Here is a 27,511-nt window from a genome sequence, read left to right as displayed (position 1 = left end):
AATTCATAGGAGCTCAAATCACTGAATTTTTTCAAAGTTGGCAAATTAAAAGGATAACATCTACACCATATCATCCAGTGGGTAATGGACAAGCGGAATCCACAAACAAGGTTATTATCAACAACTTGAAGAAAAGGTTACAGGATTCAAAAGGTAATTGGCCTGAGGTATTACCTGGAGTATTATGGGCTTATCGTACAACGACAAAAACAAGCACGAGAGAAACACCCTTTTCAATGGTTTATGGTGCGGAGGCTTTAATTCCAGTTGAAATAGGAGAACCGAGCACACGATACATTCAAGCAACGGAGGAATCAAATGATGAAGAGATGCAGGTGAATCTTGATTTGCTCGAAAGAAGAAGAGAAGCTGTATTAATATGGATGGCAGCACAAAAGCAAGTAATTGAACGGTATTATAACAGGAAAGCACGCCTCAGATTCTTTAAAATTGGGGACGTCGAGCTTAAAAAGGTGTTCCAATCTACAAAAGCTGCTAATTCAGGAAAGGTAAGTCCAACATGGGAAGGACCCTACAGAGTTTGTGACATTGCGGGAAAAGGAGCATACGAGTTGGAGATAATGGATGGCAAGGTTCTACCCTCGCATTGGAATGCTGTCCACCTAAAGCAATATTATTTCTGAGAAAGTACCTACGATCAGGTATTGCTGTATTAGAATTTTTCTTTGAATTGTTAAAATTTTACTAACGATTTTAGATGCTAGGCAAAAACCCTAACTCGTGCCAAATGATGAGTCACGACCTGCACGGCAAAATGGAATATTCTAAAATTCCCAGCCCAGGGTTACAAATTAATCTGATGGAAATACACACGGGTTAGGCAGTCTTCATCTTTAATCGCACCTCCGAGTCCCGTATGTTTTTCTGTTTTCAGGAAAAAAGACCAAATTGTGAGAAACAAACAAGTGCTCGAGGCTTCATACTTCAGCGCTCAAACACTTGGGGGACTGCATATTGTACACAAATACGTGTGGTAAGACGGAGACGTAAATTGAAACAAGTATCGAGCAGAAGTTACGGAACCTCAGCATTCATCATTGTGTTCTTTCCTATCAAAACAAAGGAAGATGCAAAACATTCATCGTAGTGTTCTTTCCCATGAGAACAACGGAATCACCTCTCAAACCCTTCCTAATACATTAAGATAGGGTCATGACTATGTATTGAAATAGGTTATAAGGAAAAATCTTGTTGAATAGTATTTACTTTATAAAAATCTGTTGCAAGAAAAATAGTTACGAGAAAGTTATAGATGTATCTCAATACATGTAATATTCAAAAGCTTGTCCATGTTCATGAATAAAAACTTGTCAAAGTTGTTTCAAACAAAACATATGTGTTCCTATTTCTTTCATCGTATTATAACACCATTATGAAGTTGAGACGTCTTCTTCATTTATTGTCGATATATAAAAAGGCCCTCTTTTATAAACCTCATGTTAATAATCCATGAGGAGAATCATAAAGCATTTTCAAAGGATAAAAATGCTAAACTATTCTATAAGTCCTAAGTAGATAAGGAAAAGGCAAGAATAGAGCACATTGAAGTACTAACAAACTTCTTGATATAATTAAAAAGACTAAGTAAGAACTTAATCAACAAAAAGTTTATACAAGTGCCCCATTATGATAACTGGGGACTTTCACCAAAAAATCCCTTAAAAAATAACTAAGGGATAAAACCATCATCCAACAAAGAAAGTAAAAACAAAGTCTGGAAATTTAACTAGTCACTGAAGGGGTTGGTACATCAGAAGTTGCAATATTAATTTCACTTTCAGAAACAGCCACAGGCACGGCGACAACTTCTGAAGAAGCAGCAACAGGAGCGGTTTCAGCTGGGCTTGAAGTGTTAGGTTCAACGAGGGGAGCAAGAGTCACGGAAGTTTCAGCTTCTATAGACTGAGTCGTAGAAATTTCACCCTCGGAAGCTGGAATTGCAACATCTTCAACTTCAACTGCCACAGCAACGACTTCGTCATTTACAGGTTCCTTAGCCACGGGAGCTTCAATTGCCGGAGAAGGAAAGTCAAATGATTGTTGGGTTCTTTCCATGGTTTCTAAAACTTTGGCCAACTCTGAGTCTAAGTCAAAGTTTTCTAGACTGGCCTCCGTTAAAGCATCACGACGAGAGTTTAAGAAAGCCCAACTCGCCTCTAAATCAAACTTCTCCTCAAGAGGTCCATACTCCCTTTCCCACATAGCAAGATCATTCTTTAACACTTGTTGTTCAGCTAAATGAGAATCAAGGGAAGCTTCAGGGGAGGCATGGGAACTTTCTAAGGCATGTACTTTGTCAGAGGAGATCTTTAAATCAGCTTGAACTTGAGTCAAGTTATGCACTAATTCTCCTGCATATTCTTCTTTCTTGTCCAAGAGTGCCTTAAGTTCTCTTATTTCTTCACTTGACTTTGATAATTGTTCTGAAAAGCAACATTCAAGGCGCTCATTGTCTTTTTCAAATTGACTTGAAGAAGCTTTGGCAACTGCTAGCTCAGAAGTCAGACTTCGCTTTTGCTGCTCCAAGTGATCTCTACTCTCTTGCAATTCTTATATGGTTCCCTGAGCATTCTCAAACTGCTCTTTCCAATTATCTGCTTCTAGCTGGGCTCTCTTGGCTATTTCCTCAGCCTCGTGGATAGACTTTTCAGACTCACGAGTTTTCTTTTCCAGAAGGGAAATTCTTCCCATCAATTCTGTACCAATGAGGTTAGACTACAGTGACAACTCATAGAAATAAAAAAAAGCTTGTTAGTAAGTAGAGAAAAAAAATACCTTCAAAGTAGAATGAACTATGTCATTCATCAGAGTTAAGCAACTGTGACTGCTCATCTTCTTCTTCTCAATATCTCCAATCAAAGGCCTAAGCCAGGCATCTGCTCCACTAGACTTCCTTAAAAGACTGTTATTAGCATGAACTTCAAGTGTAACGCTCCTCATAGCCAAGCTTCTGCTACTGGAACCCTCATCTGCATGTTAAACAGAGGGAAGGGGAGCTATAGAAGGAGGAGCGGTAGAAGAAGTGAAAATAACAGGAGTCAAAGGACTCGAAGCAGGTAAGGAAGCAGAGACATGCAAGGGAGCAGAAATAGATAAGGGAGCAGGAACAGATAGAATGGGCAAGGAAGCACTTGAAACCAACGGAGGAATAGAAGGAATGGGAACAGAGGAAGAAAAAGGAACTTCATCTAAAACTGGACCTAGTTCTCCACTTTCAAAACCACCAACGAAGAGACGTTGAATAGACTCATTGGTGTCCCTCGGAGTGGTTTCATCATCAGAAGGAATGCGAACAGGTTCGGTAAAAGAGGCACGGACATGGGTAACTTCAGCTTCATCCTGGGAAACGATGCGTCTCCTAACTCTTGGTCTAGCTATTAAAGAGGTGTCTTTATCTTCATCATTCTCAGAATCCTCTTCAACAACTTTCCTCTTTGATAGCGTAGCTTGAGTTCTCTCCAAAGAGAGTGAAGTACCAGAAGAGGCTCGAAGGGCAATAGCTAGTTCAGCTGTCATTCCTCGAATAGCAAATCCTGACAAAAAGAAGGATGAAAAAAGTTAGAAACAAGAAGGGACTTAACATACAAAAAAGTATAAAGAGATGCATACCGTGAGTTTTCACTTTCCAACCATGTAAATTGGAAATGGATTTCCAAGTTCTTACCTCCATAGGCACGACTTTCAAGATTGAATCTACCCAACCACGGAAATTAGAAACGGGTTCCACATCTCCCATAGTTGCTATAGAAAAGCAAAAAGAGACGAAATTAGAAAAGAAATTGAAATTCTTAAAGATAGGTACGGTAAGTAAAAAAAAAACTTACGTGCAAAGTTCCACTTCTCAGGGAAGGGGATATTTGTTTCACCCACCAAATCAACTGTGCGAACATCAACATAATGAGTGTACCACCCACGATTCTTATCATCTTCAGGGCTTACCAAGACCCTTTTACTTCTTGCAGTTAAAGTAAAAACCACATGGCGGAATAATTTGAGGTGGTAAAGATGAATAAGGTGGGGAAAGGTAAAGCTAACATTGACTTTTACAGACAAATATCTCAAACAAGCCACTTCTCTCCATACAAGGGGGCCAATTTGTCCCAAACAAATTTTGAAAAAGCGACAGAAATCAAGTATAACTGGGTCAATAGCAGGAATAAATCCCAAAGTGAAGGGATAAGTATAAACAAAAGAAAATCCAATCCTAAAAGAAGATGTTCTTTGGTTTGGATTAGGGATCACTATACAAAGATCACTTCTCCAATTGCAATCTTTTCGAACAATAGAAATCAAAGGTTCAGTGATTAGAGAAGGAAAAGTGTCAGGTTTCTCTAAATTAACAACTTGATCACGAAGAGATTTCCTATCATTCTCAAAGGACAAGTCATTGGGTACTATTTCCTCAACTAAAGGCTCTTGAAGAGGCTCAGAAAGTTCTTTACCTTTAGAAGAAGATTTCTTAGTGATAGAACCTCTAGAAATAGTGCTAAAACTAGAAGAAGGAGTGATGGAACCAGAGGAACCACCACGAACGGATCCTAGGCTACGAAGCCTGCCACCTCTACCCCTTCTATGTCTTACAAGGGCGTTGGGGAAGCTATCAAGAATTGAGATTCTCTTAGGGTTAGGATTCGGAGATGCCATTGCAGAGAAAGGATGAACTAAAAGAGAAAGGAACAAAAGTAAAAGTAAAGTATCTGTTAAGGGTTTATGAAGAAGAAGACAAAGGAAAAAAGGTTAAATATATGTATAATAGCAACCGTAAAACAAAGAAGCGTAATGATGGAAAGCCTATAATAAAGGCAACTATCACTTCGTAATTAGAGGGGATGAAGAAGCCTTGGAAAAAGGCTGTAGAATTACATACATATCAGAAGGTGACACGTGTGCAGAGCATTAAATAGAAAAGACAACTAAAGCGTCAGTACTGACATAGCATTGATTACGGCGAAAATTCCTTTTTCGTGAAGATCCACTTCCCAAATATTTAATTGATAAATAAATGGAAAGTGGGGGACTATCTGTATTGGAAAAAAAACTGAATCTAAATATTGAAGATGACGTGTCATGACACATGGACTGGTCAAAAGGTCAAAACGCAATAAATAGCCAAGAGGCACGGGAGACAACAGATATGAGGAGAAGAAAACAACATAGGTGTGGACCGTTACTCAAATAGGTACGAGTCTCGTACCTATTCGAGTCATTTAAAGACCGAAGATCGGAAGAAGTTGAAGATACGAATCTGATGACGTAAAAGAGTCTAAATACAACATTAAATATCAAATACGTTAGAGAATTTGAATTAAATAGAAATGATTGTGTAACGTTTCTTTTAATGTCATTTATTGCTCATAATTGCCTCATTAAGACAAAGGCATTACATCTTCTCCTAGAATCAACTATAAAAGGAGAAAGACTCAACATCTGTAAGAATAAGAAATATTATTGAGATTACACTGAAATACAAAATTACTTATTACTTTATTATTCTCAAAAGTCTTTTATTATTTTCGTCTCCAGATTATCAGTAACCCGAATTTCTCTATATTTCTAAGCTTTGACCAAAGACTCAGATTTTTGGTTAAACAATATTATAAATGAATTTTTATATATTATACGTTACCAACTATTTTTAGCTTAAGCGGTTGAGTGAACGGCTAGCTATTTAAGTTATTTTTTTAATAAAATAATAATATCAAGAAAATAATATATCGTTTTCAGCCAACTTGGCATCTAGGATGCACGTGACGTGATCACTTTAATAAAATTCTACGTCATTTATTGATTAATAAGAAATATAGACCTACTTTTCTTTTTTAATATTCTTGAAATCGCCTTAATGCTAAAGTCAAACATCTATATCTGATTAAGTAATTAATCAAAAAATTTAGTAATAAATAGGATGAGATTTGGGTGGATTCTGATTCTCAGATCCTTCTACTGCGGGTCAGTAATCAGAATTCAAGAAAAAAAAGTGCTTTTAACGTACAAACCAAGAATTACAAAACCTACATTATTCAACTTATTCTTTAGTTATTTTTTTCTTTTACTATGATTATTCTGCATATTTTATTTTCAATACGTATGTTCTCCGTCTGACTTATAAGTTACAAGTTCGAGCCGTGAAATCAGTCACTGATACTTGCATCAGGATAAGCTGTCAGCTGCCTACATCACACTTCTTAAGCGCGGCCCTCTCCTGACCTTGCGTAAACGCGAAATGCTCCGTGTACCGGACCCCCCCCCCCTTTTATGTTCTTTTAATTTGAATTAAATTTATAATACTAGGACAATTCTTATATGTTTAGGTATATCAAACTTGAAAAAAGTTCCCCACAAAGCGATGTTCAATATATGTTATATACCTCTAAAACCTAATATTTTACCTAATATATATAATATAATTTTTCGATAAAGGGTAGTCAATTGACCACCCTTAGGGTAATATAGCTTCGCCCCTGGTGAAGAATTAAGAATGTACTATAGAGGCATTTGATCCTACATCTAGTGCATGTATTATTCTAACAAAAAATGTAATTTGTGACTTTTATAGTTAAATTGGTTATTCTATTATAAATATCTCGTGCGAGGTAAATATTTTTCTTGTCTCTATCATAAATTGTTTTCTTGAAAATGAAGGAGTTAACTAGGGGAAAAAAATTTGGACTACAGATATCTCCTGCTCCTTTTATTTTATTTTTTTTTCAAAATTGAATATCTAGTTTTATTTATTTTTTGGATTAATAGAGTATTTAGTTATTTTTCCCTAGAGTTGGATATTTATATACCACATAATTCTTATACGTAGTGCCAATAATAGCAGCCCAACTTGTGTGGTTAATTTGTTCTGCTCTTCACTTTTATATTAATGTCAATGTCAATGACTTCCACAAAGACTTTCACTTTATTCATATATTGGATAAGACACATTTTCCTCACTAGCTATTTTGGTTGTAATATTTTGACCACTGAATTTTTATAAAACTCTGACTAAATAAATATTTTATGTAAACTCTTACATGTGTTTTTCAGTCATAATCCAAAATAGATGACCTTAAAGTTAAGATATTTGATGGAAATATATTATTAATAGCAATTAAATTGCTCCTTTACCAAGAGCAAAATTAATATAGAAAAAAGAAAACAGTCTTGAATTTATATCATAGTCACTAGTCATATTCTAATTACTATTAATTAGTTGTTTTTTAATTAATGGTAATTTTAGTATTATCAAAGTACGATTTTCATCTTGTAATTTCTATATTCCACGTTAATCTTTTCGGTTGATTAGTTCTAACGACAATGATTCCTTCCTATTTATCAGTTTCAGAGGCGTGACAAGAATTTGAAGCTTATAGTTTCGGAATTCAAATCTTTTTAAGTAACTGCTTTCTAAATTAATAATTTATATATATTAATAATTTGTTTAAAACAAATATAGAGTTTGAACCAAAACTATTAAGTTCTGTCAAACTATATAAACAATTACTAATTGCAAGTCTTGTATTACATGTAAATATTTGCATTTTCTCTACCATGTATATATTTATTTAATGTATTATAATATTTATATTTTTTTTATTTACCTGCTCTAATAAAAATTACTTTTCATCATTAATTTCCTTTTAATGGCTATTTTAGTTACCTTTCAAGAATATTTCATTGGATTACAAATAATCAGCTATCAGTGGGATTTGGAAACTAGTATCACAATATTCTATATCTTTCCTTGTAAAAGACTTCAAGAAATTAAATTATCCTTATAATTTCAATTCAGTCAACATACAAATTCTGGGAAGCAACCTCTTATAGAATTAATAAAATAATATAATATATGAAACATAGTAAATAATTTATTTATTTCTAGCAGCCTTGATCTTTATATTCTAAAGTGACTTAGAAAGTTTCATTTTGCTTCAGAATTCATTCTTTCAAAAACCAAAAAAAATGTTGTCTTTATTTGCTTCTAAGTTCAATACAGTGAAAGAGAATTTTGTATCTTTATTTGACAAATATTTTGTGTCTGGACTTTGCAAAGTTGTTCTATTTTCAGGTATAGTTCTTTACTTGGCTTCAATTTTCCTTTTTAAAGATCCTAACTGTTCACCTTCTGAGTTTTTAGAATCTTCAAATTCAAGACTGACAAATCCAAATCCAAATCCAAATCCAAATCCGAGTCCGAATTCGTCATTTTCTCACTTTATTTCATCAAATGAAACCAACCCCACAAATCTTAGCCATTTAGTTTTTGGCCTTCTTGGCTCAGAAAAAGCATGGCATTATAGGAAATCTTATATTGAATCTTGGTGGAGGCCAAAAATTACAAGGGGTTATTTATTTCTTGATGAGAAACCTAAGTGGAATTTATTACCATGGTCTAAAAATTCACCACCTTATAAAATATCAGATGATATTACAAAATTAGTTCAAGAAACTCAACATGTTGCACCAGTTATGGCAAGAATGGTACATGGTATTATGGAGTTGTTTAGAGAAGAACATGAAGGTGTAAGATGGGTAGTTATGGGCGACGACGACTCGATATTTTTCGTGGATAATATGGTTGATGTTCTTGCACAGTATGATCATACACAGTATTATTATTTTGGTGGTCAATCTGAGTATATTTTGTCAAATTTTTGGTATTCTTTTAGCCAAGGTTTTGGTGGTGCTGGATTTATTTTGAGTTATCCTTTGGCAAAAGCTTTGGCTGAAGATATGGAAAGTTGTTTAAGGAGATATCCATTCTTGAGATCTGCTGATCAAATTACTATGGCTTGTATTGTTGATCTTGGAGTTAGTTTTTCTCCCCTTAAAGGTCTTCATCAGGTATGTTTTCTTCTTCAAAGTACAAGAAAAGTCCACATCTTCATCCCAAAAATAAATAAATAAATAAAAGGCAAAAAAGAAAAGATATAATTGGTCAAACCTTTGAAAGTGCAAAGAATTTTGAATGCTTAGACTAGTTTTTTTGGGGTATTATCACTTTTAACCCCCGCCAGATACTATTTGCATTTGATAGTCGAAAAAGTGTATAAAATTTGTATAATTTTTGTATATAACATACCATGTGTGTGTGTATAATATGCAAATTTTATACATTGTTTCGGCTATTATTTTTACAGCGGCTATACAATATTATTTTTTCTTTTTTTTAATCCTCCGGTATCCGTATTAGAACCCTGACTAATTTGGATTTGAGCCCCTTAAGGCCCATTATAAGGGTTGAAAAGTTGATTGGGCTTAAGGGTGATGGAATATTATCCATCCTACCACAACCCTTGGTTGTATGCTTATAGTAGTTGTAAAGTCAGACCTCTTTATAACGACCATGCTTTATAATATCACTTCACTATAACGGTCAAATTTTCTTTAAAACCAATTTTTTATGTTATGTTATAATATATATTTTTTTATAACATCACTTTACTATAACAACAAAAAAATATCAAAATAGACAAGGCTATAAAAAGGTTTGACTGCATAAGGATTTGAATTTCAATCAATCACGATGTAATTTTCTTTTCCTTACATCATTAGTAGAGTTTAAGTTATTATAGTTAGCTACTCCTATTTTTATAAGGTGACTAAATAGATTTAATTGCGTAATATTTTTACATGGTCCGTACACTAAAATTAACATGATTTCAAATGTTGAAATGCATCCTAAATATTATGGATAATTATTTTAATCGAGAAGAGACATGACAATTATTTTGAGACGAAAAGAGTAACTATTGATTTTGTGCCTATTAAACCATCAAAGGCTTTGACTGCCGAGCGGGTTTGTTTCTCCTTTCAGTTTGGAGTGTATTTTTGAATAGTTATAGCGGCCCATAAGCACGAGATATACCTTTGGGGGGAGGGGCACGGTCCCCTGGACATAATCCTTTCAGGCAGTGGCCATTTAGTCCAGGGTCCATTGGATGGTCGGTGCAAGGCCAGAAATTGGAACACATTGATTCCGCTCGTTCCCGTCCTTCGCTTCACGACCTGTCCCTCGGTGTGGCGGTGGCCAGTACTCCATACTGTCGGGCAGCGAAGCTTACACTTGTTCACTAATTATGACGGTTCACCAGAACCTCTTTCATCCCCCCTTTTGTTAGTTTGACTTATAATAATCTAATATTTTCTTGCAGATAGATTTGCGCGGTGACATTTCAGGTTTATTATCATCGCATCCTAAAGTACCATTAATGTCCCTTCACCATTTTGATGCCATAGCACCAATTTTCCCATCAATGAATCGTATACAATCAACAAAACAACTTATGAAAGCAGCAAAATTCGATCAATCTCGTATGTTACAACAAACCATATGCTACCACAGGCCTAGTAATTGGTCATTTTCAATATCATGGGGATATTCAGTTCATATTTACGAGAAAATTATGCCTAGAAGTTACTTACAATATCCTATCGAAACATTTGATACTTGGAATAATAAACCACAAAATCCTCCATATTATATGTTTAATACTAGGTCGTCTGCAAATGATTCTTGTGAAACTCCCCATGTTTTTTTCCTAAAATCTATTGGAGAAACATGGAATAAAAATGAAATTTGGGCAACATATTCCCGGTCGGCGGTGCGGCGGTTGCCGGGTTGTTCGATCGGCGGCAACCATCCTGCAAACTACGTCAACAGGATTCAAGTCTACTCTCCTAGAACAAAACGTACACGAGTAAGTTTATCTTATTTTTACTTTTTCATTAATTTTATTTTCAATCGCGAGACTTTATACCCTACAAAAATAAAGTTTCAAAATTATTTTTTATCGAGTTAGATATAGAAAAAAAAAAAGATAAATAACTGACATATTTCTAAGTAAGTGATGAAACTAAAGATTCATCTTTTTGTAATAAAAAGAAAATAAATATATATTTAATGTGATTTTCTTTCTTATTTTCAGATGGATCGATGTGAATGTTGCGACATTATTCACATAACTGGCTCAAACAAAGCAAAGGTCAAATTCAGGGAATGCTTTAATAAGGAGAAAATTGCTTAGCCAAATTATAGAACATCGTTCTTTATTAAGAGTACTTATCTTACTTTCTATAACTTCTTACTAACAGGAGAAAATGATTTTCTATGATCAGTTACATTTTGAATAGAAGAAGATGATCATACAAAGATCTCTCGTTTTGTTTTATTAATTTTCTATGCTATTTTTTTAATATTTTAATAAATAGATCATATAACTAAAATAATATTTGTAATGAATCGCAAAATACGATATCTATACTATTATGCAAATCCTATGGCTAATTTCTTCAAAAAAGGTATAAAAAGCATATTAGTCTAAGAAACAATATACTTATCAAATTTTACAATAAATTATTCTGGGAATTTGAGGAATCTTTTTTCTTGCTGACTTTACAATAAAACCGGTTTAACTAATAACTTTTTATTATATAATAATGTGTTAAATCCCTTGAAGTATTAGTTTTATACTCATTGGATGCAACCTTTTCCTAGACTCCACGTGAATACGAAATATTTTGTGTATCAAGCTGCCCTTTTACATCAAGAATACAAAGTTTGATTATGTCCATAATATCCTTAACAAGGAACAAAACTGTAACGATCCGACTTGTCGTTTTGAGAATTAGCATCCCGTTCAATGGCTTAAGGTCCCGAGCAAATTCATATTGTATATTATGACCTCCGTGTGTGGTCGAGTTTGGTTTTCGGATGATTCGGGATTAAATTGAAAGAACAATTCTTATTTTGAAGCTTAAGTGAAAAGAGTTGACCGGAGTTTGACTTTTGAGCAAACGACTTCAGAATGGAATTTTTATGATTTCAATAGTTTCGTATGGTGATTTTGGACTTAGGCGTATGTCCTAATTTGGATTTGGAAGTCCGTAGGATAATTCGGCGCATTTTGGCGAAAATTGAAAAAGTTGGAGTTTTGACATATTTATAAGTTTGACTGAAGGTTGACTTGATTGATATCGGGTTTGGATTTTAATTCCGAAAATTGGAACAGGTTCAGTATGTCATTTATGACTTGTGTGCCAACTTTGAAGTCATTCTGGATTCATTTAATACGTTTCGGTACGAGTTCTGTAAATTGGAAAGTTTGAAAATTCATAAGTGCGATTCGAGGTGCAATTCGTAATTTTGACGTTGTTTGATGTAACTTGAGTCGTATGTGCCATCATTCCTGGTTATATTCATCGTTTAATTCGAATTTTGTGGAAGAAATTGAGAAAAAGTGTAAAACTTTTCAAAAACGAAAAATGAGGATTTGGAGGTCGATTTATTATTGGAATTTGATAATTCTCATATGCTTGAACTCATATCGGAATGCATTTTTTGAATTTTGTAAAAATTCTGTCGAGTTCCGAGATGCGGGCCTCGGGTTGACTTTTTAGTCTTACATTTAAAGTCGACGTTATATTATCCAGAATTATTTTCGATGAATTTTAATAAAGTTATGTAATTAATTTGGCTAGATTTGAGTCGTCCAGAGGTCATTTCACGCAAGAAGGCTATTTTGGAATATCGGCCTAACTCTACAAAGGTAAGTATCTTGTCTAACCTTGAGGGGGGGGGGGAGGAATTACCCCTTAGGCATTGAGTCGTATGTGCCATTTTGTGTAATGTGAAAGCCGTGTACGCGAGGTGACGAGTACGTACCCGGGCTTATATGTGCAAATTTTATTGGTTTAAAATCTTAGGCATTTTTATCTATTGAATTAGAAATTGTTGACATGTATTAAATCCTTTATTTGCCATGCCTCATTCCTTGTTTGTCGAGTTTGTTTTTATATGAAAATTTGGTGTGATTGCCACTTGATTTTTATGTGAATTTTGTATTTGTTTGAGTTGTCATTTCATGAAAATAATTACATTACGGATTTTTCATCTGCAAATAATTTATTAAATAAATTTAAAAGGAGGCATTAACCTATTTACCAAAAAATTGGATTAAAGAAGGCGTTTGTACCTTGATGAATTACTTTTCAGTTCATATTATTGAAATTGGTATTGAGTTATAAAGGTTGTGAATCATATTGAGGCAAAGTGTTAATTTGTAAAATTATTCGGTTGAGTTGTTCACTCCCGAATATTTTGTTAAGATCTTGTACACATTATGGTCGAGTTGTGGGCTTCTTATGTAATGACCAGACCGGTCGTTTTACTTTCTAGAACTACGTTCCCCTAAAAAAACTTTCCGTATGTGCTTTTACTATTTTATGACTTACAGGGATGGTTAGTTCGAGATTTGGAAGGGTTCGGGTTGAAATCAGAACACTTGGTTCCTTAAGGTTGACTAAAAGGGCTAAGTTTGACTTTGGTCAACGTTTTGAGTAAATGACCACAAAATCGAAATTTGACGGTTCCAACAGGTTCATATGATGATTTAGGACTTGGGTGTATGTTCGGATTGGGTTTTGGATGATTTGGGAGCGTTTCAGCGCTTAATAGTGAAAGTTGGCTCATTAATGATTTTAAAGTTCTTTAAATTTGGTTTGAAGTAAGTTTTGGTGGTATCGAGGTCAAATTGGGATTCTGAGATCAGGAATAGTTCCGTATGATGATTTACAAGTACGCAAAATTTGGTTCGTTCCGGGTAGTCTAAGTATGATTCGGCGCGTTCAGAGACTTGAAGTTCATAACTTGATTCAATTTGGTTTTGGAGTGTGATTCTTGGCTTTGTTATTGTTTTATGTATTTTGAAAGTTCGAGCAGGTCCGTATTGTATTTATGGACTTGTTGGTGCATTTGGACGGGGTCCCGAGTGGCTCGGCGATATTTTGGACTGCCCGGAGCTGAGTTAGAAAAACCAAAAATTCCAATTCTGATTTCCTTCTTCGCGAATGCGGAAGGACCCACGCGTTCGCGATGAAGGATTTGGGTAGTGGGGCAATTTTCTCTTTGCGTTCACGTTCAGGGGGTCGCGTTCGCGGAGCTTTGAGGTCCCTGGCCTATGTGTTCGCGAAGGCCCTCTCGCGTTCGCGTGGAAAGAAGGGGTTTGGGGAGGATACGTGTCCATTACCCTTCGCGTTCGCGAAGGAGCCCTCGCATTCGTGTAGGTTAGGCCAGGTAAGCCTCCGCATTCGCGAGGCCCCTGCCGCGTTCGTGCAGGGCATTTTCCTGGGCTGATAGAACTTTGCCTTCGCGAACGCGAGGCCTGTTCCGCATTTGCGAAGAAGGGGGCTTCTAGGCAATGTGTTTTAAATCGGGACTTAAGCCATTTTTGGGTTCATTTACTGCACCCTTGAGCGATTTTGGAGCTTCAATGAGGGGTATTTCAACCTAGCTATTGAAGGCAAGTAATTCCTACCCAATGTGAATTTAATACATAGATTATGGATAGATTTTAACATGTAAATTTGTGAAAATTTTGGGTTTAGATGAAAAATCTAGGTTTTGATTAAAATGGGATTTAACCACGAAAATGATTATGAAATGGGGTAAAATTATATATTTGAGTTTGTGAGCCTATGGGTAATATTTATCTTCGAAAATTTCCGGAATCCGGGTATGTGGACCCAGGTGAATTTTAGGAACCTTCCATTTGGGGTTAGGTAATTACTCTAATGGTTAAAATACGAACTTGTGAACGTGTTTTGATTAATTTATATAACATTTGACTAATTTTGAATTGTCCGGCACCGAGTTGGGGCTTTAGGACAAAATTGTGATCGGAAAGTGAGCTTTGAGATGAGGTAAGTCTCTTTTCTAACCTTGTAAGAAGGAATCTACCCCATAGGTAATTTGAATTAATGTGTGCTTCTAAATGTGAGGGCTACGTATGCACAAGGTGATGAGAGTCCATGCGTAGCTACTAATTATGCTTATGTCCGAGTAGTTTAGGACCCCAAATCATGAAATACTTGTAATGTTTGCACTTACTTGTTAATTGAAGTGCTTAAATTATGTTGGAACTTGATAAAGGAATTTTAAAAGATCGAACATCATTTACCTGAGTTTGCCGGATTACTTGACTGTTAATGGGAATTGGTGCTTTTTTGTATATTAGCCTCTAAAAAAAATCTTTAAAGCGGATATTATTATTAAGTATTTTCTCTTCTTGTGGAGCGGCTGAGTGCCTCGACAGTAGAATAGATGCATCTATGGTTCGTATCGTTCGACCCTCGACAGTGCACAGTATATATATTTATATTTTGGATCGGGTCGTACGACCTCGACATAGTGAGTATTAATACTTGGAGCCCAATTATAGTTGATATTGTTTCATTCGATTGAGAGGTTAAATTGTTAAATGATGAAAATTAATTTGGGATTTACTATTAGTGAAAGAATTGTTTATTTAATTCCTGTTATTGAGTTTTCTGTTTCATCTATGTAGCCCATGCTTAATAATAATTTTGGTATTTTATTGTTAGACCATAATATGTCGAAGTCGAACTCTTGTCACTACTTCTTCGAGGTTAGACTAGATACTTACTGGTTATATGTTATTTATGTACTCACGCTACACTTCTGCACTAATCGTACATGATCTGAGGCTCGGGCAGACAGTCAGCCTAGTCCGCAATTCAGAGTACTCGTGGTGCTCTAGTTAGTATTTTTAGTGCACCACCAGCACGAGATTCTTACAGTGGTTATTCCAATTACTCATCACAGACTCAATATGAGCAGTCGCACCCGCAGAGGGGTTGTTATGAGTGTGGTGATACTAGGCACATCATGAGATATTGTCCTAAACTTAGGAGAAATGGATTTTATCAGGGAACTCGCGCTACAAGCCTCATACCAGTTAATAGTCCACATGCATAGCCAGTTAGGGGTGGAGGACAGGCAGGTAGAGAACGCCCTATAGGGGGAGTCTCGGCCCGTTAATAAATTTGCTATGGTATGGCTGAGGCCGCTATACCAGATGGTGTCATTATAGGTATGATTTAATTCGTAACAGAGGAACACTATTCTTATTTTTTATTCAATTCTGATTATCGATGTGAGATCTCCTATCATGCTCCATATATTGTGAGTTTGTGATTTTGTACTACACTCATGTGTTTATCCTTGTTGGGAGATTCGATGGTGTTAGCCCATGTCTATCATTTTATTTGTACACTGTTGAGGTCTATGAGGTCAAACGAGACTTTTCGTTACTCACTACATTGGTTTTTGATGTAAATTCACAATTTGTGAATTTAATGCCCTACTAGTACGGGGGTTTATTATGTGTTGTGAAATTGTTTAACGGAATTTATTAAAAGAAGAAAAAGAAATGGAAAGTTTCAGTTGGCACGATGTGCATAATATTTGTGATTCAGAGTTGAGGATGGGATCCTCACATTTTCATTTGATTTTGATATGTTTGAACCGAGCCATGTGCCGTGGTGGAAGTTAAATCATGATCAGATCCTTGTGATTAAATACATGTGTTAAATTCTCCCTTGTGAAATTAATTTGCATTATATTAGTGATAGGGAGTTATGCATGTTGGGCTTATTTGATATATCTTTTGTGTTTTTATCTGTGCATGTTAGTCATATTTGTATTGTGCTTATTTTGTTTTAGCCTATGAGGTATGTGCCCATATGTGACTCAATGATTTGGGTAAACAATTATGAGGTTCTCCTCATATCATTGTCAGTTATGTGAAGAGTTGAAAATAGGCTAGAAATGAGATGAAATTTATTTGCCGGTGCTAAAATTGATTATGGGTAGCCATTGTAGCCAGAGTTACTATTATGGGCCTACGTATGATGTACGAGTGTAGGCATGAGTTTCTACAGTTGGTTAAGATTAATACCGTGTGTTGATGTAAAAAATCAAGCCTTTTTGAAAATGTTTGGAGTGTAAGAAATTTCGTTATAAGGTTTATACGTGTAGACAGGAAAAATAATCTCAATTGAGATGGTGTTGTCGGACCCATGTTAATTTCCAGTGACATAGAATCACCCGCAAGCATGTGTGTAAGAATACACTCAATAATTTAATATCCTCAGAATGATTCTTGGCGCGTTCGAGGACGCACGTATGTTTAAGGAGGAGGGGGGGGGGAATGTAACGACCCGACTTGTCGTTTTAAGAATTAGCATTCCGTTCAATGGCTTAAGGTCCTGAGCAACTTCATAATGTGTATTATGACCTGCGTGTATGGTCGAGTTTGGTTTTAGGATGATTCGGGATTAAATTGAAAGAACAATTCTTATTTTGAAACTTAAGTGAAAAGAGTTGACAAGAGTTTAACTTTTGAGCAAACACCCCCGAAATGGAATTTTTATGATTTTAATAGTTTCGTATGGTGATTTAGGACTTAGGCGTATGTCCGGATTTGAATTTGGAAGTCCGTAGGACAATTCGGCGCATTTTGACAAAAATTAGAAAGGTTGGAGTTTTGAAATATTTATAAGTTTGACCAAAGATTGACTTGATTGATATTGGGTTCGGATTTCAATTCCGGATATTGGAACAACTCCAGTAAGTTATTTATGACTTGTGTGCCAAATTTGAAGTCATTTCGGATTTATTTAATACGTTTCGGTACGAGTTCTGTAAATTGGAAAGTTTGAAAATTCATAAGTGCGATTCGAGGTGCAATTCGTAATTTTGACGCTGTTTGATGTAATTTGAAACCCCGAATAGGTCTGTGTTATGTTATGAGACTTATTGGTATATTCGGACAAGGTCCCAAGTGACTCGGATAAATTTCAGACGGGGTTAAAGCTGCTGGAATTTCTATTGCTGGTGTGATCGCTTCTGGAGAAGCTTGGTCGCAAAAGCGAGGCAGCATCTCGCAGAAGCAAAATGGGTAGGACTGGGCAGTGGTTGCAGGTGCGAAGAACTTTCCGCACCTGCGTGATCACAAAAGCGTAAAATGAAGGCGCAGAAGCGGAGGGCCTCACATGTGCGCTTCTTGGCTCGCAGAAGAGATACCGCAGGTGTGTGTGTTCTGCTCGTAGGTGCAAAATCTAGGTTGTTGAGTGGTCACCGCAGGTGCGAGATTTTCTCGCAAAAGTGAGCTCGCAGGCTGCCAAATATGTCCGAAGGTGCGAAACTGGATAGATTGTTAAGGGATCGAACTTGTTCATTTTCCTCATTTCATTTTGGATTTTTGGAGCTTGGTTTTGGGCGATTTTGAAGGAATTTTTCACAAGCTTAATTGGGGTAAGTGTTCTATCCGAAAGTAATTATACTTCATCATTCCATGGTTATATTCATCGTTTAATTCGAATTTTGTGGAAGAAATTGAGAAAAATTATAAAACTTTTCAAAAACAAAAAATGAGGATTTGGAGGTCGATTTGTTATTGGAATTTGATAATTTTTGTATGGTTGAACTCGTATCGGAATGCGTGTTCGAATTTTGTGAAAATTCTATTGAGTTCCGAGATGCGGGCACCCTATTGACTTTTGGGTTGACTTTTTAGTCTTAAATTTAAAGTCGACGTTATATTATCCAGTATTATTTTTCGATGAATTTTAATAAAGTTATGTAATTAATCTGACTGGATTTTAGCCGTCCGGAGGTCATTTCACGCAAAAAGGCTATTTTAATTTAATAATTTTTTTATCCAAATCAATAGCTTCTGTGATGCTTTATTTTAATTGAAATGTTATTTTCTTCACCCAAACGATTTCTAAAATAAACTCATTTCCTTGTTGATTTCTTACTTGATTTAAAAAATTTAAACTTACTTTATTGAAAATAAATTGATCCTGCAGATCTTATACACATTGATAATTTGGGCACGTGAGTTGCCCGCACGGTTGTGATAGATATATGGGCACGAGTTGCTATGAGAATATGAAAGTGAGCTGAAATCCGTATTTTATGATTATGAAATGAGGTATCAGAGAGTGACATTGTTGTGGAAAAACTTGTATTTGAAAGACTTGTTTTAGTTGGTTGTATTTGTGTTCCTTATTTGCTTGGACGATATTTATGGTGTTATGATTGCCTTGTTATTTATATCACTGGCTGATTTTGTTGACATCACTGCTATTTGTTTTCCATTATTATCGTATATTGTTGTATTGCACAGGTTACTTGACTAGAGAGTGTCTTGACTGTACCTCGTCACTACTCCACCGAGGTTAGTCTTGATACTTACTGGGTATCGACTGCATGTATTCATACTACACTTTCATACATTTTTGTGCAGAGCCAGATATTGAAGATATCGGATTCGGGCAGAGTTAGTGTGTTGATCGCGAGGATTTAGGGTAGAGCTGCTTGGTCCTCCCAATCCCTTGAGTCTTTCCATTTTATTGTACTATCAATTATTAGTCGAACAATATTATTTATTCGATCCTTGAGATCATTTCAAGTATTCAGTTAAAGTTCATGACTCAATATTACCAGTCTTGGGAGGTTTATAATTGTTTCCGCTTTTGTTTTCATCACTTGTATTAAATTCTAATACTTTTTTAAAAAAAATGGCTTGAATTGTAATTGTAACCGACTTACCTAATCAGTGGTGGATGCACATAGGGAGTTGTGGGTGTTTAATCACCCATTAACTTTGACCATATTAATAAATTTATATAGGCAACCTTACAATTATTTAGATAAATATTGAGCGAGCACCCATAAGTAAATTCATTTTTCCTTTTTTTTTGAAGTTTTTATCGGCGAGCACCCATAACTTTAAAATCCTGGATCCGCCACTGTACCTAGTCTTAGAGACTAAGCGTCATCACGACACCTCTGGTGGAATTTTGGGCCGTGATAGAAACCTAATTTTCCAATTTCAAACATTTAAAAATAATGCTTACATCAAATTGAATAATTTCACTTTAAGAGTTATAAATTAATCGATAATCGATAATTTATTTTTCACACATCTATTGCATCAATGTCAAATGCAAGTAAGGGTGTGTTTGGTATGTTGGAAAATGATTCCTATTTTTCACTGTTTGGTTGCATAAAATAGTTTGAAAAATATTTTCCTAGTTATCTCATTTTTCTGAAATTGGAGGAAAATGACTTCGCTAGAAAAAGTTAGGAAAACATATTCCAAAAACTCCACCTACCCCACATCTAACCCAACCCCCTACCCCACCTCTCTCACCCCCTCCAAAAAGGCTTTTTTTTTCTTTTCAAATTTCAGTTTTTTTTCTTTTCTGTCACCGCCCATCCCTGCTCCCCCCCCCCACACACACACATTAAATTTTTTTATAACCTTTTTTTTATGTATTTTTAATTTTTTTGGTTTTTTGGTTTACAGGTTTGAAATTACGAGTTCCAATGTTATGAGTTTGGAAGTTTGCGGGTTTAGAATTTACAAAGTTTATGGGTTCGAAAATTTAGCGGTTCAGAAGTTTATGAAATTTGTGGGTTCGAAAGTTTATGGCTTTATGTTTATTGTATCTAAATTATTTATGAATATTCTTGAGAAGTTATTTTTCTTAATTTGCGTACCAAACATCACAAAATGAGTAAGATTACGAAAATATTTTTTATGTCCCTAAATCTTTTCTAACAAATTGAACAATCTTGTTTTTTTTCCGCACGTTTATTATTTTTTGACTACCAAAAGGCACTTTTGTTTTCTTCTAGTAAATAACTTGATAATTCATGATAACTTAACAAACGTGTTTATTAAGTGGGCGTTCGGACATAAGAAAATATGAGATTTGATAAAAAGTAACTTTTGATATTAAGTTGAATAAAAGGTATTTGAAATTGAATAAGTTTTTAGACATATATCTCACTTGAAAAAAATTACAATTTTGTGAAGAAAAATATTATTTGCTTGAAAAAGTGGTAAAACTTAATACTCATCTTCAAATTTTTTGAAACTGGTCTTTAAAATTTCAATTTAATTTATAACCAAAATAATATTTTGAAAATGAGTTTAAAAAAAACAATTCTTCTGGAAAATAGGGTTCTATTGTGAAAAAATTTTGACATAAGAAAAAAAATTACACTCCCTCCTTTTTAATTTATTTAAACCTTTTTGGATTATAGTGATCAACTTGACTAAATTTCACTGTGAGGTCGGGCATAAATTCTTTAAGTTTTTTTTTGAAATAATTTATATATTTAAAAAGCAAGTAAAAAATACTATAAGTCACAATAATAAATAATTCAAAATATTTATAAATTATTTGTAAAAATATGATTAAAGAAAATCTTGTTTGAAATGGAAGTAGTACATAATAAAAAAAATTGAAAAATAATAATAATAATAAATAAAAGAAAAATAAAAACAATGTTCACTAACCACTTAGGAGTTAGGAGTTAGGGGAGAGTGCGAATATTTCTACAGCACAATAGAGGGAGACTATCCAGTTAGGAGTTAGACTAGGAATGTCATTGGTCGTCTATTGATGCAGGGATTTCCCTCTAGTTGTACTTATACCAGCCACCTATTTCGTATTTCGTATTTTGTATAATGTATTTCATATTTCATATCTCTTATATATTGTTGTTGTTATTGTTGTTATTTTTATTACGCATTTTTATGGTACTAATATATCATCTCCTATTGTTTTTTTGAGCCGAGAATCTCCTGGAAACAACATCTCTATCTTTGGGGTAGGGGTAAGGTGTGTCCTCAAACCCCACTTGTGAGATTATAATGTGTTTTTTGTTGTTGTTGTTGTTGTTGTTGTGTTCAATAACCACTTTCCTGAATTGCTAACCTAACAAAATTGCAGGCGGATACTTCAATGGAGAATCCTAAAATTAAATCCGCCATTTTCAGCATATCTTTCCTTCAACCCTCTTCTTCTTCTTCTTCATCTTCTTCCTCTCTCTACATTTCTCACTTTAACTAGAATTTCTATTCGTACCTTAAAAAATCTTTCCCAATGTCTTCTTGTTCTTGTTCATCTTCTCCTTTACACTTCCCTCTTCATAAACCCATCAACAAACACAACCCCATTTCACCAAATTCCGCACTATTTTCACCACCAAAACAAAGGGGAAAATTTACCATTAGATGTGAATCACTGGAATTAAAACCCAAATCACCGCCCACAAATGGGCCACCACCGTATCCGGGCGGAATGGGTCCATATACGGGTCGAGATCCGTCAGTGAAGAAACCAAGTTGGTTAAGACAAAAAGCCCCACAAGGGGAAAAATATGAAGAGGTGAAGAAAACTTTATCTGGGCTTAAACTTAATACAGTATGTGAAGAAGCACAGTGTCCAAATATTGGAGAGTGTTGGAATGGTGGTGGAGATGGTATTGCTACTGCTACAATTATGTTATTGGGTGATACGTGTACACGTGGCTGCAGATTTTGTGCTGTTAAGACTAGTAGAAATCCTGCTCCTCCTGATCCTTTGGAACCTGTTAACACTGCTAAGGCTATTGCCTCTTGGGGGTAATATTTCTTTTCTGCTTATTAAATTTTGCGAGCTTATATTAGTTTGGTTAGTAAATATTTCCTTCCTTTCAATTTATGTGGCAGACTCAGCACGGACTTTAAGAAAAAAAAGATACTTTTTTATACTTGTGATTTTGAACATGTCATAACATTTATGTGTGGTTATGGCAACTTCTCGTTAAGGGTAAATGAGAAATGTAAAGTTAATTATTTCCAAATATAGGAGTGTGTTATTCTTTTCAGAACGGAATAATGAGGAAATAGTATCACATAAATTGGAACAAATGGAGGTGTTTGGTTAGTAAAAGACCGGAAGACTTTCGAAACTTGTGGTCTTAAACATGTCATAACATTTTTGGGATATAAAAGCTTCCTATTAAGGGTAAAATGGAGAGTTTTTAGTTAAATTGTGTTAGAAATATGTCGTTCGTTTTGGGATAGATTTGTAAGGAAATATAAGCCCAATGGGGCAACCTTCTGAAAAAATGTTCACATTCGTAAGTCTGCATATTAAAGTTAACATGTGATTCCAAAATCGTGTTAAATATGTGGGAGGATGTTGAGTTATATGATTGTTTCACGATGGTTGTGTAAGGACTTGCAGAGGAATTTAAGATTTTGTATTGGATTCTCACATAGTATATTAGTGTAGTATAAGTATGCAATTTAGATGATCTCTATTTTCTATCTTTACAAAACTTCTTTGGTATTTGAATGAAATGGGCCCTGATAGAGCGGAATAGATATATGGTTCATATAACCGATTTTAACTAGCTTTCGATTGAGTCTTAGCTGATTGAGGGATCGTTTAACTAGTGGTATTTGGTAATGAGTAGCATATTTCATCTGCTTTGTGTCTGAATTTTATCAAACCGCCATGCAATAGAAATGTGGTACTAATATGAAACAAACTCTGAGTCAGGTGTCTGATGGAAGAAATTACTACTGAATGAACAGATATATACCGAAAATTCTGCTTGTGTTTTGCCAAGTTGAAGCACTTTGAAATGCTAATTAAATTGCTACGAAGAAGCTTATGTTTTCTATATTACACTTCGTATATAAGTGGTAGGAATAAGAGTTCCTTGATTTTCTTCTGCAGTGTGGATTACATTGTCTTAACTAGTGTTGATCGTGACGATTTACCAGATGGAGGTAGTGGCCACTTTGCCGAAACAGTCAAGGCCATGAAGGTTCGGAGTTCATTGTTATTACTAAGCCTAGTGCATTTTGTGTTTTGTCAAGCGTATCTGTATATGTATTGTACATGATTGTATCAAGTGAAACTAACTGGATTTGTGCTTATCTTACTTTCGCAGTTGCTCAAGCCCGATATCATGGTGGAGTGTTTAACTTCTGATTTCCGCGGTGATCTAAGAGCTGTGTCTACTCTAGTTCACTCTGGATTAGACGTTTTTGCACACAACATTGAAACTGTGAAACGGCTTCAGCGTATTGTTAGAGATCCTAGGGCAGGGTGAGTTCTGGAAAACACTTTCTTCCTCTCAGTTTTGTGCTATGAGTACTCCTTTTTTTGTCATTTGCAGCATTTATATACAGCCAGTGGGTTTGCCTGATGTTAATAGACTTGATATATATATATATATACATACTCTGAACTGAGATATTGTTCAATATACCTTTACTGTACCATTTGATGAGTTACCAAACATTCTTTTTATAAGGCGAACTTGCTGATATGGAAAACATCTATTAAGAAATAGCACTTGCAACATTATTACATTTGATATTTAGCTTTTTTTTTTTTTTTATATATATATATATCATTAAGATATGAGCTTTTCCCTCTTCTAGATTATGCATGAAGTTTGAGCTTGACTTTTTTGGTACTTTTGGCAATTCTAACTATCCCTTAAATAGGTCATATTGTGGTCAAAATGTAATCCTGTCTTAAGGGGTAGGAGAGGGCTGAAGAATATAGGTGCTATCTGCTCAAAGTTTTGGAGGTTCAGTTTAGTTACTTTCAGGCTGCTGAGTGTCCATTTTGAATAGGACAGATAGCTCAAAGTTTAGGAAGCGTAAAGTTCTGTGACTTAGAACTTCTAGAATGACTGGTTTTCCAAGAAAGACTCGATGAGTTTATCAAGTTATCTGACCAGCAGTTAAAGTATCAAACTGATGGAAGTCTCTTCTTTTTGACCTTGCTCTCTTTTCCTTGAGCACTGTGCTATTGTTGCCAAGCATGTCAAAGAAAAAAAGATCCTCAATGGGTTTAATGGGGAAAGTTGACTATCAGCTTACCTCCCAATGTTGTTCCTGATAAAAAAGAGGAAACTCCAGTCATAGCTAAAGGAATACTTCTGCTCAACATTACAAGTTCTGCTCTATCTCTATCTCTGTTTGTGCCGGCGTGTGTTTTTTCTAAAACCGAGTTGGTTCATACTCACAATTGGCGCAGTTTCTTTATTTTGCTCAAGACCATGAGTTAACCTGGTTATATGCTAGAGGGAATGTCAACTGATATCTGGTTCATATCAGTTCCAAGTCTAGAAAGCCAATATTTCATGCAAACTGAATATACCATAAATCAAACAATCATCGTTTAGTCTGAAGGATGAACTTAATGGAAATGCAAAATTAAATCTGAAAACTAATTTTTTTGGACCAAGTCAAGCTAATCCTATTGGATGAATGTGATTGTATTTGCCAGAAGTATAGTCCTACTTCAAATGAAAAGTTTTAATTCAATATAAAGTGTGAAAATGTTAGTTCTAGAGCACTAAACTGATTCACAATTGTTTGTAGTTCATGAATTGACTGCATATCATGATAAACTTGTGGGCTACTTGTTCGTAGAATTGTAATATTGATAATGATAATCAGTGTGCCGTCGGGGGATGGTATACTAATATGAGATGCTAAATAATTTCACATTGGATGATGCAGGTATGAACAAAGTCTATCCGTGCTTAAACATGCAAAACTCGATAAGGAAGGGATGATAACAAAAACTTCTATAATGTTGGGACTTGGCGAAACTGATGATGAGCTGAAGGAAGCCATGGCTGATTTAAGGGCCATAGATGTTGATATTTTGACGTTGGGTCAGTATTTACAGGTGAGCTAAATGGTACCCGCTTTCAACCTCTACATAGAAAGTGGCTTTACTGGTTCAAATCCTAAGTAACGACTTATGGAATGGCCTACTGGTTTCTGTGGTCTTGCCATTTTTATGTTATCAAACGACTTCATTTAATCTGTTTTTGACGTTTGAATTTTGTGATGCACTGATGCTGTATCTCTTTTCGTCGCTCCTAGCAGCTTAAACTTATTAACTCCTCGCAAATATCTATAGGCTTTAACAAAGTTATCTCTCCTTTGTGCAGCCAACCCCATTACATCTTACCGTCAAAGAATATGTTACCCCTGAAAAGTTTGCTTTTTGGAAGGACTACGGAGAGTCTATTGGCTTCCGTTATGTAGCGAGTGGTCCCCTGGTAAGATCTTACACTACTATCAATTACCTTTAGATAATAATAGCCTGCTTTTGAAGTTTGATTTTAGTTTTTCAATGTGGAACCTCCGACTAGATCATGGATGGTACTAATGAATCAAAGCCAACTCTTCTTAAACAGGAGAATGAGACTTTGTTCGTTCTTAATCATATCAATTATCATTTGTCAAGTTTGCGGGCATCTTTTGACTACTCTAATCGTGTAAGCTTTGTGATTTAACCAAGTCCTTTTCTTCTCCAGGTTCGATCCTCCTACCGAGCAGGAGAATTATTTGTTCAGACTATGGTAAAAGAGAGAACCAGAAATGCATAAAGTACCATAATAGTTTGATGTATCTTCTTCTCATACAGACAATACAAGAAGCTGCAATCAAAAGTCTTTTGAGTTATTGATGATTATGACGACCTCTGAACACACAATACTCTGTAGTCACAGCTTAGCGTTAAAAAGCCAATTTTGTCTGTGATTGTTGAACTATTTTCTTTATTCAATTACATTCAGTTGATTCTGTATACAAACTAGAAGGGAATTTTTTTGTTAAATCAATTTATTTATTGCTAGTAGATGTTTTTAAAGCTCTTGAGCTGAGTTTGTCCAATTTGTGGGACTAGTTCCTAAATACAAAATAACAATAAAGTAGAGGTAAACATTTGCAGATAAAATATCCATTACTACTTCTTAGTTCTTTTATGCAGACTAGTGCAGAACATAGACTGCATTTGGTAAGATGTTCATATAGCATATTTCCATATATACCTCATTAGACATATTAAAAAAAAATTATTGATGTTTAAATCAAATACTTAACCATATTTTAGTCACTTATAATAATAATTTAAATATTAAATTATATATAACACTAGAGGCGAATAAAGGTTTTTATGACGGCGGTGTTCAAGCCTACTTGTGAGCATCTCGACTATTCCAATAGGTACATGCTACCTTCTACTAGCATAGCATAGGTATCAAATACTTGTGAGCTTGAGTACAGTAACGTTAACGATTAGTTTTAATTGTTGGAACGAAATGAGCTGGATTAGACGAGAATGGCATAGAGGATTGATATAGCCAACTCAATTAGTTGGGATTGAGGTGCAGTTGATTGACTGAGTTGAACATTAGCAAGAATGGAGTGGAAAGATTAAAGCTTTCTTTCTTCATGAAACTGGGTCTGAATTACAATAAGTGACTTAACATAATGGTGTATAGTTACCACCAAAGGACGTGGAGCCGCAAATGGGGCTACTCTTTCCTTAACCAAAAGTCTCGGGTTCGAGCCTTGGATATGAAAAAATCCGGACACTTTTCCTGAATGGGGCGCTACGCTACGCGACGCGAATCTTAATATAGTCGGACTCCAATGCCGGTACCGACAGAGGCGGATGCAATGTGGTAGTTATGGGTTCAATTGAACCCATAACTTTCGACGTGGAGTAGAAATTTATGTGTAAAAATTCATTAAATTGTAAAAATTAATAGATTTGAACCCATAACTTTAAAAGTATAATGGGTTCAATATTAAAAATTTTAAAAATTGAACCCATAGAATTTAATTCGTGGATCTACCTCTAGGTACCGACACCAGATGGGAAACCAAAAAAAATTGTATAGTTTTCAGCTTTAATGATTTCAAAACGAAGTATGATTGGATTGATGGCAATGTCTAGATTAGATTAACTACCCAATGATATAATGTTCTCGTAAGCAAACTGATATTTCAATCAATATTTTAATATA

At 35.0% G+C, this 27,511-nt stretch overlaps 3 protein-coding genes across 3 annotated transcripts; 2 read left to right on the top strand and 1 right to left on the bottom strand.

Moving 5' to 3' along the window:
• Positions 1-1,743: 1,743 nt before the first annotated feature.
• Positions 1,744-2,961, bottom strand: LOC138878956 (uncharacterized). Its single transcript, XM_070158523.1, has 3 exons — positions 2,797-2,961; positions 2,600-2,736; positions 1,744-2,554 (listed from the first exon to the last, which is right to left on the bottom strand). The coding sequence occupies exons 1-3, from the start codon at positions 2,959-2,961 to the stop codon at positions 1,744-1,746; spliced, it is 1,113 nt and encodes a 370-aa protein (XP_070014624.1).
• Positions 2,962-7,933: 4,972 nt separating this feature from the next.
• LOC104233769 (uncharacterized) lies at positions 7,934-11,180 on the top strand. The gene is made up of 3 exons (XM_009787213.2): positions 7,934-8,853; positions 10,164-10,709; positions 10,938-11,180. The coding sequence occupies exons 1-3, from the start codon at positions 7,972-7,974 to the stop codon at positions 11,034-11,036; spliced, it is 1,527 nt and encodes a 508-aa protein (XP_009785515.1). The 5' UTR covers positions 7,934-7,971; the 3' UTR covers positions 11,037-11,180.
• Positions 11,181-21,571: 10,391 nt separating this feature from the next.
• LOC104233768 (lipoyl synthase, chloroplastic) lies at positions 21,572-26,349 on the top strand. The gene is made up of 6 exons (XM_009787212.2): positions 21,572-22,295; positions 23,401-23,491; positions 23,618-23,775; positions 25,206-25,377; positions 25,646-25,756; positions 26,015-26,349. The coding sequence occupies exons 1-6, from the start codon at positions 21,775-21,777 to the stop codon at positions 26,084-26,086; spliced, it is 1,125 nt and encodes a 374-aa protein (XP_009785514.1). The 5' UTR covers positions 21,572-21,774; the 3' UTR covers positions 26,087-26,349.
• Positions 26,350-27,511: the final 1,162 nt, after the last annotated feature.

This window comes from Nicotiana sylvestris, chromosome 10 (genome assembly GCF_000393655.2).
Source record: "Nicotiana sylvestris chromosome 10, ASM39365v2, whole genome shotgun sequence".
NCBI lineage: Eukaryota > Viridiplantae > Streptophyta > Magnoliopsida > Solanales > Solanaceae > Nicotiana > Nicotiana sylvestris.
Note: the sequence above shows the minus strand (reverse complement) of the source record. Positions and strands in the feature narration are given on the sequence as shown.

Coding starts and splice junctions, on each gene's coding strand:
- LOC138878956 (XM_070158523.1), bottom strand. CDS start 2,961: ATGAGGAGCGTTACACTTGAAGTTCATGCTAATAACAGTCTTTTAAGG. Junction 2,737..2,796: donor TAGTTCATTCTACTTTGAAG/GTATTTTTTTTC, acceptor TTGTCACTGTAG/TCTAACCTCATTGGTACAGA. Junction 2,555..2,599: donor GCAGATAATTGGAAAGAGCA/GTTTGAGAATGC, acceptor GCAAGAGAGTAG/AGATCACTTGGAGCAGCAAA.
- LOC104233769 (XM_009787213.2), top strand. CDS start 7,972: ATGTTGTCTTTATTTGCTTCTAAGTTCAATACAGTGAAAGAGAATTTT. Junction 8,854..10,163: donor CCCTTAAAGGTCTTCATCAG/GTATGTTTTCTT, acceptor ATTTTCTTGCAG/ATAGATTTGCGCGGTGACAT. Junction 10,710..10,937: donor CTAGAACAAAACGTACACGA/GTAAGTTTATCT, acceptor TCTTATTTTCAG/ATGGATCGATGTGAATGTTG.
- LOC104233768 (XM_009787212.2), top strand. CDS start 21,775: ATGTCTTCTTGTTCTTGTTCATCTTCTCCTTTACACTTCCCTCTTCAT. Junction 23,492..23,617: donor AAACAGTCAAGGCCATGAAG/GTTCGGAGTTCA, acceptor TTACTTTCGCAG/TTGCTCAAGCCCGATATCAT. Junction 25,378..25,645: donor CGTTGGGTCAGTATTTACAG/GTGAGCTAAATG, acceptor TCCTTTGTGCAG/CCAACCCCATTACATCTTAC.